At 41.6% G+C, this 16,702-nt stretch overlaps 1 protein-coding gene across 1 annotated transcript; it reads left to right on the plus strand.

The window, feature by feature from the left end:
• The first annotated feature begins 1,619 nt into the window (after nt 1-1,619).
• LOC110192535 (carbohydrate sulfotransferase 4-like) lies at nt 1,620-15,570 on the plus strand. The gene is made up of 2 exons (XM_020963751.2): nt 1,620-1,959; nt 10,929-15,570. The coding sequence occupies exon 2, from the start codon at nt 10,952-10,954 to the stop codon at nt 12,095-12,097; it is 1,146 nt and encodes a 381-aa protein (XP_020819410.1). The 5' UTR covers nt 1,620-1,959; nt 10,929-10,951; the 3' UTR covers nt 12,098-15,570.
• The last annotated feature ends 1,132 nt before the right edge of the window (nt 15,571-16,702 follow it).

Here is a 16,702-nt window from a genome sequence, read left to right on the forward strand (position 1 = left end):
TTACCACATACTTGAGGGAATGAAGGAAACCATTATTGAAATAGGTAATGAATTGGATATTTTAGAATATAGAACACATTTGAAATGTGATTATAGGTATGAATTCATTTGCCTTACCAATGTTAAATACAATGACTCCTGATGGGAGTGGCAGAGAATACGTAGACAGCTGAATGGGCTATTTGGGAATTCTACTGTTGCATTGGATATTGATGATTTATATAAAATTGCTGACGATATTTCGAGGGCGGCTGATGAAGATTTGATGCCAGATGAGACTGCCCAACATATACTTGATTGGCTAGATGAACTCTGTAACCCTTTTGATAACCTTGGACATTGGCTTATGTCTTTGTTATCTTCTATATTGCCATTATGTTTGCTATTGCTGGCCATGCTCTGTTTTGGACCGTGTTTGCTCAGGTGCATTGCTAATTGGATAAAGGACCTTGGGACTGAGCTTCATGTGCTCCGTCTCCGGCAAAAACAAAAAGGGGGAATTGTTAGGCATCTGTAAGGATGTAGAAGGCCACAGACAGTTCACGAGATCTCACTGAAGGGCTGAGGCCCCTCTCGGGTGCTGGTCTGCGAGCAACGTTGCCTGGTTCAGTGCTCCATTCTATACATCTCTAACTTCCCTAGTTACTCATTAGTCATTAACGGTGTATTTGTGATTGGTAGTAGGTAAGTTCACCGACTGTGCATGCACTGTCCTTGAGCAAGTCATTGTAACTTGAGAGAGTTCCTGTTATTTTACTATATAAGTAAGTGCTTTGCTAAAAATAAATGGAGTTGCTGCCATCTTTTCTCCCACCTCATCAAGGAGTGCTGGGAGTGAAAGATGAAGCTGGTCTTGATTCTTCAGGTGATTGGGAAGTCCTAGGTCCTAGGTGGGCTCTGTAGCCCAGTGAACTAGTTGTGCACAACAGTAACCTACTCTAGGAGGTGTTTAACCAATGTTTATTAGCTTGAAAGGGAGGGAAGGGGGAATGTTTCCAGGCTTCTCCCAATGAGAATTAGAGAGGGAAAAAACAAATCAAGACAGCTGGGAGTATGGCCGAAGTTTCTGGGGATTTGTGGTAGTGATGAGGCTTAGGCAACTGCGCTGATTGATGGACGAACTAAATCTTCATTAAGAGAGACCCAAGAAAAAGGCCTCTAAAGTGAGCCCAGAGTTAGCTTCTCCAAGTCCCAAGATTCATCTGGAAGCCACAAAAAGGGATGGAGATGTGAAATAAAATTCATTAGCCCTGTGACATCAGCCAACAGCTGCAGAAAAGATAGTGAGAAAATATAATAAGAGAAGAGGAGGGCAGAAGCCCTGATCCCCACTATGTCAAGAGCCGCACATTTTAAACCAACCTCCTCCTTTCCCCCTGGAATACAGTGATTGTAGACTCCAGAGTGGGAGCCCAGCTTTCACCTTTTCTGCTCTTCTGGGAAGATCTCAAGGAGATCCATGCTTTCTATCCAGTAGAGGGTAGAGGGTGGGGCCTTGGTGGGTCTGTGGCTTTTCTGCCCATATTCCTTCTGTTTCACCCATTCCTAAGGCAGTCAGCAAGCTCCTGACTCAGGAGGAGTCCACATTCCTGAGTCAGCCTGCTTCCTCCTCCTCTGCTCCTCCCTGCCCAGTAGGAGTGAAGCTTCCGTGCTGGAAACATCCCCGGGGCTCTCTCTAGCTCTTGTGATCCTTCTTCTCACACCACTTGGTATATGGCTCTCTGAGCTGTCCCTAGCACCGTTCCCTGACGGGCTCTGCCATCTGTCCCACACCAGGCTTGGAAGGTGGGGTCATTTCCTGGCTGCAAGAAGATAATAAAACTGTTCCCAGAAAAGAGGCTCACTTAGAACAGTTATGCCAAATGTAGTAGGAGGCTGGAAGCTGGAGGAGATCCTGAGTCCACGGAAGAAAGCTGCCAGGCCTGCCCAGAGGGGGAAGAAGCCAGAGAGGGGAAGAGGGTAAGAATACAGCTCTTCTGTGTGCATCCCCTGCAGTGGAGCCAGTCCCCTTGGGCAGTTAGAGCTTCCCTTGTGCCTAGGGGCAGAGTGCAGGGTGTGAGGAAGGGCTGATTGAGTTTAGGAAGCTATTTCTAAATTCAGCAAGATCACAGAATAATAGCATTTCAGAGCTGGCAGGGATGCTTGAGATGAGAAATTGTAGGAGAAATTGTCAGGGTCTACTCTGGAGCCACCCTGGGCCTCAGTTTCCTTTTCTGTAAAATGTGAACTCTAAGATTCTTTCTAGATCCTAATGTCCTATGATTCCAAGTTCTAAGTCCTTGGGCTTCTTGATGTGTCAATCACCAATTAAGAATAATTTTATATTTGTAAAACAGAATTGTATCTCTGTCCTGTCCACCTCAGAAAGATGCTATGAAAATGAAATGAGATGTGTCTAAAAGGGCCACACAAATGTCAGAGATTGCTCTGTGGAGTTCCATAATGGAGATGCTTGTCTCTTTTATGGGTTCCCAGGGACTGTCATAGTGACACCATGTCACATCTATAACAATAAACATCTCTGTCCCGTCTCCCAGTTATTGGCCAACTTCCTAACAGCTTGCTTCCCACTGCCCCTCTCTTGCTGGATTTCTGGGCTTGATGGCAATCCCATTGGAAAATCCTGGAGCTCTGGCAATAAGGAGCTGAAGTGAAGCTGTGGGACCTGGGATCTAAAGTGATTAAATTGATCATATGCTTCTTGTAGAATTTCCCATTCGTTTCTTAATTCAGTTTTTAAATTCTATAGTCATAACTAGTCTCCACTTTCAAGGAGCAACCTGGCTAGTAAAATAGATGAAGTAGTAATAGCTAAATAAACCGAAACATAAAGAGCTATACAAATTAGAAAATGAACAGCACACATTTTGTTGTTGTTGAGCTGTTTCAATCGCACATATTTTGTTGTTGTTGAGCTGTTTCAATCATGTCTGACTCTTCGTGACCCCATATGGGGTTTTCTTGGCAAAAATACTGGGGTGGCTTGCCATTTCCTTCTCCAGCTTATTTTACAGATGAGGAAACTGAGGCAAACACGGTGACATTACTTGCCTAGGATCATACAACTAGTACATGTCTGAGGTCACATTTGAACTCAGGAAGATGAGTCTTCCTAAAATACCTGTTAGGGGCCTATAAAATGCTATACTGAAGCATTATGGTATATGGATAGGACTCAGAGACAGGAAGGCCTGGGTTTAAATTCTACCTCAAACACTGACTAGCTAGTCACTTAACACCTCTTAGCCTCAGTTTCCCCATCTATAAAATGTGGAATAGCACCTACCTTACAGAGCAGGATGAATATAATATAATGTATAGCATTTTTCTAAAATGAATGTGCTGTATAAATATCAGTGGATATCATTTTTTTTCAGAGGGGGAAAATAATCACTTCTGGCCTACAAGATCAGGGAAGGGTTTTTGGAAGAAGTAGGCCTTAGCAGTAGTTACATCTTCCTTTTGGGAGTAGGGGGTGGGAGGAGGGATGTTGGGAAGGGGGAGCATCCCAGATATATGGAATGGTATAAAAAAAGGGAAGGAAGTAGCAAAGTCTGGTTGTGTTCAGATAATAGCGTATAGTCCCATATGTTAAGAGAAGTTATAAGAGAAAAAGTTGGAAACATAGCTTGGGGTCAAATTATGGAGTACTTGAATTCCAGGCCAAGGTGTACAGACTTTATGTAGTCAGCAAAGGGAGACATTACTAGCTATTTACCAGGTCAGGCTAGCTTGAATTAGGGGCACAGTCTGTGATTCAACAGTAGAGTTTCTCTCGTTATAAAGCTACCTGATTCATAAAGATATTCCCATCATTACCTCTGACCTTGCGGGCATCCTACTTAAAGCATCAATCAGAAGTAATACTACTAGCCAATAGCAGAGATTTTAGAAGAGGTTAGGTTATAGTTTCTTAGGGGTAGTGTTGTCTTTCTGTATGTCATAGCAGCAACAGCCCAACAGATTGTTCACTTTTTATACGATATTACCTTATAATTTATTGTCATCTATATATCTATTACACCGAAAGATCTGTTGGTCATTGATTTGGGAGTTCCTTCAATGAACAGAAACACCACCCATTCCATACCTACCCATCTTGTGTGACTCCTGTCCACGTTCTCCCTAAAGACCATCAAAGGGGCTCCATTGTTTTTTGGCAACTAGGTGATACAGTAGATAGAGCCTCAAGATTGCAGTCAGGAAGACTCATCTTTCTGAATTCAAATCCAGCCTCAGACACTTACTAGCTGTGTGACCTGGGCAAGTCACTTAACCCTGTTTGTCTCAGTTTCCCCATCTGTAAAATGAGGTGGAGAAGGAAGTGGCAAACTACTCAGGTATTTTTGCCATGAGAACCCCAAATGGGTTCACAAAGAGTCAGAGATTACTGAAATGACTCAACAATTGATGTTTATTATCAGAAGGTTATTGAACAGGATTATTCCTGTCTTTACATCTTTCAAAGAGTCCTTAATGATTTTAATATATGGGTGGAAAATACCTCATCACTTTTAAGACCCTGTGGGGCAGTGTGTCGGGGCTCTCCCAAGTCAAATGCTTTTTTGGAGGGAGGGGCAGTGGTAATTGACAAATGAAAAGCATGACGGGATCTTACATTCTCTACATTTTTTAGATAATTATGAGATTGTGAAGATGAGGTCTATTGTTCAACAGTTTTTGAAAAAGCCTACTAAAATCACTTATTAAAAATCTTCATTTTGTGTTGTGATCAATTCATATGTAGATGACCCTCATAAAGATTTTGTTTAGATGGGAGAGGGGCATTTAAATTGGTAAAAACTGAAGTTCTCTTAGTCACCTTTTCTGGGTATTAAGATTTTTTTTTAGTCAAGATTTTCCCCCACATCTTTTGTGTCTTTACCTCCTTCAGAATATTGATTCCTCAATGCCCTTGCAATTGAATTTGCTTCAGCATGGATCTCCTCTCTATATGTACTTGGTCTAATATGGCATTTACCCCGTCTTTGTTCTCCTTGTTCCACCTTTCTCTTTGTTTATCTTTGTCTCATGATTTGTCTCTTCTATAAGCACTTCAGACTGTCTCTGAAGTTAGGGTCCAAAGGCGGCAATTCCACTATCCTTGATGGAGAAACAGTGTTGAAATGTTGGGCATTTTTTTTTCAAAAATCTTTTTATTGTAGTTCATTTTCATTCATGAACCCTTGGGATAATTGCTTAGATGCCCACCCCATTTCCCCCTATCCTCACCTCCCCCCCAAATTTACATTGAAATCACTATTGGTCAGAATGTATATTGACTTGATTTGGAGGAAGGTGGAATGTCAAATTCTTCATAGAATTTTTCTACCACTTCATCCCAGCAACCAATGATGATACAGAAACTACAGCTGTTTTCTTTTTGCAAGCACTTATCATTAAAACTGCAATATGGGATGACAAAAACAAAACAAAACCAAAAAATCTGGCCTCAGACACATAACACTTACTAGCTGTGTGCCCTGGGCAAGTCACTTAACCCCACCGCCTAGCCAAAAACAAAACAAAACAAAGCAATATGGGATGTATCTATACTGGGCAACTAGGTGGTGCAGTGGATTAAGAGACGGGTCCAGAGTCAGGAAGACCTGAGTTCAAATTTGGCCTCAGACACTTAATAGCTGTATGTCCCAGGGCAAGTCACTTAACCTCTGTTCGCCTTAGTTTCTTCAACTGTAGAATGGGGAAAATAATAGCACTTCCTTCCCAGGATTATTGTGAAGATCAAATATTTGTAAAGGGTTGCCACGATGCCTGGCACGTAATAGGTGCCATATAAATGCTTATTCCCTTCCTTTTTCCTTCCCCATAGTGCTTGGCATATAGTAAGCGCTTAGTAAATGCATGCTGACTTGAAATGCAAATGATAGATCCTTGAAGTCATTGTAAAATTTTTTCTATCCTCTACTAGATCCTAAGCTCCTCTTGGGTTGGGCCTGTACACTTATCTGTATCCCCTCCAGCAGCTAGCACATTATCCCGCATATAGTAGGCACTCAGTAAATGTTTTCCAAATTAAATTGACCCTATAAGTTAGAGACATTTGGTAGTTCCTTATTAAATGGTTCTGGTAAGTGTTATCTAGTGATGCTTGCTGGGAATTCCACATTAATATCTCCTTTTCTCCCTGACAGATGCATGGTACCAATATTAATTCCCATTAAATTTACACAGTAATATTAACTCCATTAACAGAGTAATATGAATATTAGCCTGTGTAGAGCTTTAAGATTTGCACAAAGATTTCCTTTATAACAATCCCACGAGGTAGGTGTTACGCAAGTGTTATGTTCTCCATTTCACACAGAAGACTTAAGGCTCAGAAAGGTTAAAGGACTTCCCCAAAGGTCACATAACTGGTGTCATAGGTGAGATTTTAAACCCAGGTCTCTAGACTCCCGGTTCAGCATTGCCTCATAACTGCCCCTCTCTGTCCTTAATCTATGATTTAAAAAAACATTCTTCAGGTTCAAAATTTCCTGAGCTAACCAGAAAATGAGGTAACCAACTGCTACGTGCTAAGTCTTGCTAAGTATTGTATGAGTAGAATACAGGCTATAAACTTTCTTAGTTCTATGTTAACAAAGCAAACTAGAAATTTCCAGGCAGGGACCATATTTGTTTTCTCTGATAATTGTTGGGACATAATCCTTTTTCATTTACTATTACTCAGAGGAAGAATGTTACAATGTAGTGTTTTAAATAGCTTTTACTTAGTAGCAGAGTAGAGGACATGCTTTGCATAGGAATACAAGCAGAAAAGCAATTTCGTATATAACCTCTCAAAGTAATAAGAAACACACCAAATCTACAACGTGAACTTCAGTGTTTGGGGATACTTTTTTCCTTAATTAAAAAGGGATGTTTTTCTTTTTCTTAGCTGCAGTATGGTCTGGTAAAAGCTATAAACTTTGCAGAATACAGCAGCATAAAGCTATTTCCAATACTATGAATGAAGATGGGTTTGAGGTAGAAAGGTGCTCATGGTTTTCCTCTTACATAAAACAAATTTTCTTTTCAAAATATCTATGCTGCAAATAGACTCCCAACCCTGCCTCCCCCCGCCCCCAATCAACCCCTTCTGAAAGAACAAATTTTACTAACTTTCAATCTCCTCCTGACCATGAGGGACCATCTTTTTTCCTTGTATTTTTATTCCTAGAACTTAGCAAGTTCTGGGCACATAGTAATTAATAATAAATGCCTATTTCATTCCTTTCTTCCCAGAAAAGAGCTGTCTTTCTGGTTCACACAGCACATGGCAGAAACAAGAGCACCTCCCTATCTTTCTGTATCCATTTGTGTTTCTAAAATTCAAATGAAAATGTGGACTTTCTCTAGGCATATGCAATAATATTTGGAGGGAGGGGGAGAACCTGTGTTCTACTTGTATATGTGTGTGTGTGTGTGTGTGTGTGTGTGTAGTATGTGTATGTATATGTGTGTGTGTGTATATATATATATATACATATAGATGTTTATATACACACACACACATTCTCTCTCTCTCTGTAGCTATCTACTAGAAAAAACAAGGAGTTAGATACAGGAAGCTGCAGGTAGGAGTCTGAGTATAAAATTTTGGACGTCCAGAGATGATTTTTACCTCCTCCTTTCCCCCCCTCTTCTTCCAGTTGCCTCATGGCTCCACTCAAAATCCCTGTGGCTCTTCAGGCCACCGCCACCCCCCATAAATGCTGTACTATTATGCCTCTTGTTTTTAGATTTGTGTTCCTTGCGCCTAGCACAATCCCTGGTATAGAGCAGAGGCTTAATAAATGCCTTTTCATTTATTCAGTTCAATGGAGAACCATGAATAGAACAGAGAAGTAATTGTAGAACAGCAGGAAAATATTTATTTCTGGCTTCTGTGAAAGACTATTTTACTGACGGTGGTTTTTTAGACACTGACAATCTTTCTAAGAGCAGCTAGGCGGCACATTGGATAGAGTGCTGGGTCTGGAGTCAGGAAGACTCATCTTCCTGAGTTCAAATCTGACCTCAGACAATTACCTGTGGTGTGATCCTGGGTAGGTCACTTGACCCTGTTTTCCTCAGTTTCCTCATCTGTAAAATGAGCTGGAGAAGGACATGACAAACCACTGAAATGTCTCTGCCAAGGAAACCCTGAATGGGGTCACAGAGAGTCAGACATGATGGAAATAACTGAACAACAAGAATCTTTCCCCACTGTGCCCCTTCCTCAAACACTTAGCTAGAGTCTCATGAGCTAGGAATTAACTCAAATGGGGACAACCAGAAACTTGCCTATCTTCCTTGCTCCTCGCCTCTCCTGTAATCCTGCTCTTCTATTTTCTGCTCCTAAATATATCCCCTACGTAGCTGATTACTGTTACAACACACACACACACACACACACACACACACACACACACACACACACACCTCATACACACATACATTCACACACATACACTGTTTCCTGGCTATTTGACCGCCTGTGCCCTGTGGCCTTTCTCCTGGCAAGTGATCTATTCTGAAGTCTTCATGGGAAGGTTCTGCTTAAAAGGTGGTCCTCATCTGCTTATAAAGGTTCTTCTGTGGCCATACAAGGCCACTGAACTTTATTTCCCTGGGGGGTGATGATGGGTGACTGAGAGGCTCAGAATGAAGCCTAGAATGACTCTCCCGGAATTTGGCTTAGAGAAGAAATCCCATGGAACACGCATCTGGAACCAGCATGCTTCTCAGAAGCCAGGTACAAGGAAGAGGACTCGCTTATCAACAGAACCTAGTCTTCTCTCATTGGAGCTAGGGAGCCTGCCCATGGAAAGGAAGCAACAGAGAAGCAACTCTTCAGGGTCAGATGTCTTAGGCAGCCGAGGGCAGTCCAAAAACATAGTTAGGGAGACTGGGCCCCAGAACGGGAAGAGTTTGAAGCCAGGAGAAGTCGGGGCAAGAATGCCCACGAGTAGATTCTAGAAAAGAACGAGACTTAAAGCTAGGGTCTGGGAGGTTAAAGGGGGTTACTCTTGCTCTGAGGCACTTGTGAGTGCTTTAGTCATCTTAGAAGATAATTACAGGTCCTAGTTATTGTCTTTCCTAGGTTTATTACAGTGGGTTATAAGTTAACCTCCTTTCCTCCTTCCTTCCCCATCCCTTCTAGTCCTTTCTCTTTATTGTTTTCTGCCCTTATTGCTGCTCTTCATATTTTCCTTAGGAAAGACCCTTGAGTTTGAATGACTTCTGGTCTTGGGTGAACCCTTCCTTATTCTATCATTGCCAGCGACTTCACGCCCTTGAAAAGATTCTCCATGACTTTCATGTGGGGCTAAAGAATATGGGACTCAGGCAAAGGGTTTTCTGTTCATTTTTTTTTAAATGAGGTATTGATTGGCCTCCCTCTATTTGTCTGAAGCGGATGGGTGAAAAATGCTGGAATTAAAGGGATGTAGAGTTTCTGTGTCATTATAATATTCCTTCCGAGTTGGGTAAGATGACAACTTTAGCATTTCTTCAGGATGGGAATGGACAGGGGGCTTTCCAAGGGAAGTCTGTGAAGAGACCAAACATAAATCAGCCTTTGCAGGAGCCAGCTCACAACTTCCCATGTTGTTACCAAAGTCAAATTCTCATGGTTGCCTCATTTTATGTACCTGAACTTCCCAGTTATGAGATTTTTCCTTGTCTACTGCTTCCTGTCTGCTCTTCTAAAATCCATTCTTTCTTCCATATTGCTGGATTTCTGTTTCCTAACCTTAAAGGAATGGTTAGCCAGCTTCACAAAAACTTTTGATAGCATGAAAGAAATAAAAGTAGGTATAAATTTAAAAAAGAAAAAATATAAAGAAGGTGAAGAACAGTGGAAAGATTCCTATGATGTCCTCACAAAGTGAGCTCAGCAGAATGAGAACAGCTTACACACTCACTACGACCCTATTTTAACCAAGAGCAAGAAAGGAGATAGGTCTTTATTCATGCAGCAGGATTTGGAAAGGAAACAAAAAAATATGTTTTGCTCGTATTTTGTCTTAATTTATATAATTCATATTTTTTCCTTCATCAAAATACCAACAAACGGAATTTGAAAACTCTACTTGGAAACTTACACCATCTCTGTTTTGATGATTGTTTTTAAAATTCTTAAAAGAAAAATAAATGAAGAAAAAACTTGATTTTAAGATAGCAGTCATTGAGAAATGTCCTTTGGAATTCACAAATTCCAGAACATTCCAGGAGGAATAATCTCTTTTCTCTCTTAAAATCAGGTTTGTGGCAGGGAATTTTTTGGTTGTGTTTTGGTATTTTTGAAGGCTTCATAAATGCTTTTCATTGTTTTTTTGCTATGGGAAAGAAGTAGTGAGGAGATAAGATCTAAAATTCTCTGATGACTGGTTAGGTTATAGTAATTATCAGGAGTATGAGTGAAAAATGGGGCCAGGATTGACTTTTCTGTATAAAACTCTAACTCAGAGATTTTGTTTTTTTGCATCCTGGACTCTTTTGGCAGTCTGAGGAAGCCTATGACCCTTCTCAGAATAATATTTTTAAATGTATAAAATGAAATACATAAGATGATAAAGAAAAACAATTCTATTGAAATAAAGATATGATTTTTTTTTCATTACCATCCAAATTCATGGATCCCTGACATCTATCTTTAAACCATTTGAGGTTATACGGACTCCAGGTTAAGAATTCCTGTTCTAAGTGTTGAGATCAAAGGGACTGAGCCCCAGGACTCCTTCACATCTTGTAGGAGATAGGAGGTGACTGGGGAAGGGGGGAGGTGGTGAGGTGGAATTGTGTTCAGGCATTGTTGGGCTGAGCCATGGCAGAGTAGGAGTTGGTAACAGGTAGGTTGGGGTTGGTTGGCTAGAAGGCAGATGTGCCAGCACTTGGATACCCAGCAGTCTCATACAGTCCATTTTTCCTGTCCCCAACAGGCTGCCTACTTGCTTCCTGCACAATGTTCTGGGTAAGCAGAGCAAGGCTGTTAGTCTTCCTGGCACTCCCATCTCTAGCTTTCCTCTTCCTCCAGCAGTTGTCCAGCCCCAGTCACTGTCCTGACGTAGCAGAGAAGTCAAGCCCTACACATGTGTTGATCTTGTCTTCGTGGCGCTCTGGCTCCTCCTTTGTGGGCCAGCTCTTCAGCCAGCACCCAGATGTCTTTTACCTGATGGAGCCAGCCTGGCATGTGTGGATGACCCTCTCCCTTGGCAGTGCTGGGCAGTTGCAGATGGCCGTGAGAGACTTGATTCGTTCAGTCTTTCTCTGTGACATGACTGTCTTTGATGCTTACATGGCCCAGGGTCCAAGGAAACAGTCCAGCTTCTTCATGTGGGAAACTAGTAGGGCTCTGTGTTCCCCACCTGCATGCCATCTCTTTAATAGAGAGGCCATCATCCCCTCAGCTGACTGTAGGATCCTGTGTGGCAAGCAGCCCTTCAACATGGTAGAAGAAGCCTGTAAGTCCTACAGTCATGTGGTGCTCAAGGAGGTGCGCTTCTTCAACCTGATGACCCTCCAGCCACTGCTGACCGACCCCTCCCTCAACCTGCACATCATTCACCTTGTGCGAGACCCCAGGGCTATGTTCTGCTCTCGGCAAAACACAGAACTGGAGCTGATGCACGACAGCCATGTTGTCATGGGGAAACAGTGGAATAAAATGAAGAGTGAGGACCGGCCCTATCACTTGATGCAAGCCATCTGCCAAAGCCAACAGGAGATCTATAAGGCGGCACAGTTGTTACCAGACTCCCTACGAGAACGCTACCTGCTAATACGCTATGAGGACTTGGTGCGGGACCCACTGACCCAAACTTCCAAACTATATGAATTTGCAGGGTTACCCTTCCTGCCTCATCTCCAAGTCTGGGTGCGAAACATCACACAGGGCAAGGGCTTGGGAGGCCATCCCTTCGACACAAACTCCAGGAATGCCCAAAGTGTCTCCCAGGCCTGGCGTTGGGCCTTACCACATGACAAAGTAGTCCAGTTACAGAAAGTTTGTAAAGATACCATGAGCCTGATGGGTTATCTTCCTGTATTGTCTGAGAAAGACCAGAGAAATTTATCAATGAATCTTCTATCTCCTCCTGAGATCCCCTAAAGCTGAGCAACCAATGAGTTGAATGAGGGTCTGGTTTTGTGCAATGGCTGTGGTCAGCTGAATGCTTTTGGGTCTAACTATGTTTTTCAATGGGCGTACATGTAAGCATCGCTGTTGTATGTGACTACATATGCTTAAATGAAGTTCCACATAAACATTTATGTGCAAACATAAGCAAAAATAGATTCAGGTGCCCTGTGAAAGCTAGATGGAACCAAGAAATGGAGCTACCTCTCCTTTGTGTTTAACCCTTCACCCCACCCCTCCCACCTCTCTCAGCTCTTATCTCATAGACTGTGGATTAATCCTACAAAACTGTCAGGCCATACCTTGTCCAATGGGAAGAAGGAGAGACAAGGCTTAGCAAGGACAACCCAAAACAAGACTTGCTATGGATACATATGCCCCTATTGCTCAGTCTCCCAGGGCATCTAGTCTGTTTTCTTGGATAAAAACACAGATTGGTGCTATGTTTCTACCAGGGAGCTGAATAGCCATGACTTAGAGAAAGAAATGTCTTTAAAATAAGAGAAAGCTCTGATTTCCATAGGAACCTGGCTATCCTTTTCCTTTTTCTTCCAGTTCAGGGACAGGTAGGTGAACAGATGCATGTGATATAGATGAGATTTTCAAAGTAGGGCCTCATATTTTATTGTGTTCCCTGATCTAAATATCCCTTGTTATCTGATTGTGACTAGAGATATATTCTCAGGGTTTCCTATTTCCTCTCTCAATGATTTAACCTTTCCGCACACTGATATTACTCATGCTATTTCCATATTGTTACCTTACCTAAGTAAGTCTATGCACACAGACCACTTCCAAGGATAAGACTGGGCACTCTAGGGTTTACTAAGTCTAAAATGCTAGCCTTTTTCTCCTCTTGAGTCCTTGAGGGAGAATGAATTGGAGAGCCAGCCAACAATACTGCATTTTGCGTGAGGGAGAATAGGGCTTTCCTCAAAAGTATTCTGTGCTGATCTGACTCCTATGTCATAGTGTTTCAGGGCTAAGAGTGTTCTATCTGTCCCAACCTGATCATGAAGATAAACTCTGTCCCTGTCAGTGCTCTCGATGGTATCTTGGCAACACACCAGCCTTCTCTCCGCCCAGAGATAGAAACCCCCTTCAGAATAATGTGAACACTTAAAAAATACGTTATAATCATCTTTCATATCAGAAGCTTGAAAAAATCCATTTCTTAAATTTGACTCAATGTATCACGGAGCATTGGGCTCAGTGGTTACTGGGATTGTGGTGATGGGAATAGTTATAGCATGCTGACAGGCTGGCACCTTCTTCAGAGTATGCTTTGACTGGGCTATGTGTGGAGCTAAATGACTCTCTTTGTCCTGATGTCTTCATCTTGCTTCTTCTAGGGAGAGAATTCCAAAAATCCAACAGCAATGTTGTTTCTTCCTTCTTGCCCCTCCTACTTCTGACAAAGCCACCTCTTCCCATCTAACTCTGTCTAGAAGATTCTTTTTCCTGTGAACAATTCTAGTCATGATGATTCTGGGTGGAACAGAGAAAACAGTGCAGCAGAGTCTTTAAGATCTGCTTTCATATGTCTTCCAATGACCCCATTTGGTTATGAGCTCAACTCTTTTCCTACATCTTCTTTTTTTGCTGAAGACCCCTTAATTTGCTGCTGGGGGTTACCTGAGATGCTTAGAGTTCAGATACTGTAAGTAAGATCGTGGCCTTTGCTAGCTAGAATCCTTGTATTATTTAGATGGTGAACCCTGAGCCTTCATGGAAATCCCTCACAAAGTATAGACTTTCCCTAGTCAAATCTTCCTTTCTCCTACAACCCCTCCCAAACAGAAGGGAAAGTGAACATTCATAGTCATCTGGGTGTTGGGGGGTAAGGCCAGGACACTGGAGTTAGTGTCTAGAAACAAGGCTGAGCTCAAGGTGGCAGTGCCAGCAGGGTGGAGGATGGTGACGAGTTGGAGCACAGGAAGAAAACAAACTTCCTTTCCCTTGGAAATCTCTGCAGCTGCACAAATTGTTCCAAAGGCAGCAGCTTCCTTAGGAACTGACAGGTCTGTCTCTATGACACTGGAGAAATACAAGGCTGGTTGTTGATTCTCTCTCTTTTCCTCTTTGCCTCATTTCAAAGCAAATGCTCTATCCGAAACCAAGGCAGGAGATATTATACCTGCAGAAAAGCTTCCAATTTTAACCGGAGCCCTTTCTGATAAGTATTTCAATTCCCTGGATGCAAAACCAGTTGCTTCTTTTCTGTCAGAGTCCTGTTGAGACATCTAAGACTTCCACCAGACATCCCCTTACTGGACAGTCTTTCTTTATTTTTCCATGAGATTTCATGTCTAACTTTTTACAGATAATCACAAAATATAAACTTTAAAAAATAGAAAAGCTCTTAAATAAAAATTGGTATAATATAATAATGTGAACTTTTAAAAAATAGAATGCAAACACATTTTATATCATAAGCCTGCCAAAAAATCCATTTCTTAAGGGAAAGTCTTTCTTCATTTTTCCATGAGATTCCGTGTCTGACTTTTTACAGGTAATTATAAAATAAAAACTAAAAAAAAAGAAAACCTCAAATAAAAATTTGCATAATATAATAATGTGAACACTTTTAAAATAGAATGTAAACACATTTTATACCATAAGCCTACCAAAAAAATCCATTTCTCTAATTTCATCCAATGTCTCACCTAGTATTGGACTTAACCACCCAATCAGGTGGCTATTTACTAGGATGGTAGTGATTGGAATAGTTATGGCAGCTATATACCAACATTAAAGGAACTCATGTTCAAATGAAGTTTGAGGTAAGCTTATAGAATTTGAAATTCTACTTGTGCCTTTCTAATTGGACTAAGATAACTCTTTTTACCTTCAACCCCTATTGGAGGACTATGTAAATGTCTCCTTTTACGATTGCAAAAGAAATATCTGGGAAAATTGCAGCTACTTCTCACCTTATTCTATTCCTTTAAATGAAGCCTGAAGGGTTAGGTTCAAATGTGGGTGAAAGTTAACACAGATTTGTAGTTCCCGAGAGCAAAAACAAATTAGGGCTTTGGGAATAAGCTACCTGATGTCCAGAGGTAATGACCTGAGGTGCTCAGTTATAGGATAAGTGATAGTTATGTTTATGGTGGGGCAAATTGGGTACCTGTCCAGGGTCTGCACTAAAAGTGGTTATGGTTTCCACAAAAATGCCTTTATCTGCAATTGTTACCATGTGTCCATAGCTGCAACATATCATCTTGGCTGCCACTTGGTTCCATGATGAGAATTACTAGACTAATAATTTCTTTCAGAAATTTTGATCTTTGTGAATATTTATTGAGATAGGCACAGGTTTGACTCCTGAATATTTTGATACAAAAAAATTTGTGTATTTGTAATATGTCTCAAAATAATAGGCTTAATGCTTGTGTGATATATTCATTTTCTTTCTAGTTGTAATAAAAGCTAACTTTATTGAATTATGCAATCAGTCCTGTATTAAACTCCTTTCACAGGTTAAATTCAAATGAAATTGTCTGACTTGTTCAACATTAAACCACTAAGGGTCCTTTGCCTGAGATCCCCACTGAGGAGATGCCTTTTAACTTTCCTGTTGCAACACTAGCAATTCTACTATAAACTGTATGGGGGCTACTGGCCTTCCACTTCCTCTCCTTTCACTTTCTCTTTGACCTTCTGCAATCCAGCTTCCAATCTTATCACTCCATTGAAAGTGCTAGTTCCAAGGTTAGCAGTAATGTCCTAATTGCCATGTACAGATGAATCTCAATTGACTAAATTAAATCATCCAGTTCCATTTAAAGTAAGCACCAAAATGTTGAGCCCTGATACCATAACTAGTTGAGAAAATGTCTCTCCTGAATACACCAATCAGAGGCTTTAGACTAAGTGTGAAAAGGTCTTCCATTGGGGCAGCTAGGTGGCACAGTGGATAAAGCACCATCCCTGAAGGCAGGAGGACCTGAGTTCAAATCCGGCCTCAGACACATAACACTTACTAGCTGTGTGGCCCTGTGTGGCCTTGGGCAAGTCACTTAACCCCATTGCCTAGCCAAAAAAAAAAAAAAAAGGTCTTCAATCAACTAGATTAACATGATAAGAAAGTTTCTTCTGGTTGGGCGAGGATATTTGGTCATAGCCTGTGGTTCAGATGTCTGTAAAATATCAAGCCAATTGAGACTCAAAAGATTCAAAAAATGGAGAGGGGAGCAGCTAGGTGGCACAGTGGATAGAGCACCAGCCCTGTAGTCAGGAGGACCTGAGTTCAAATCCGGCCTCAGACACTTGATGCTTACTAGCTGTGTCACCCTGGGCAAGTCACTTAACCCCATTGCCTAGCCCCCCCAAAAAAAAAAATAAAAACAAAAAGTGGAGAGGGAAAGAGCAATCCTACTAAACCGCTGAGAGGGAATCGTTTGGGGGTCAGGAGGAGATGAGAAGCAAAGCCCTAGGGCTTGGTCACCTCCCTCTCCCTTTTGACTGGAGGAGAACCTCATCGATCCCATTTGGTATCCTAGCAGCATCACTAGATCAGTGATTGGGTAGGGTCAGCATCTGGAACCAAAAGATAACTGGATATAGATTCAAGGC

The sequence above is a fragment of the Phascolarctos cinereus genome, unplaced genomic scaffold (genome assembly GCF_003287225.1).
Source record: "Phascolarctos cinereus isolate Bilbo 61053 unplaced genomic scaffold, phaCin_HiC Scaffold_2;HRSCAF=192, whole genome shotgun sequence".
Classification (NCBI taxonomy): domain Eukaryota; kingdom Metazoa; phylum Chordata; class Mammalia; order Diprotodontia; family Phascolarctidae; genus Phascolarctos; species Phascolarctos cinereus.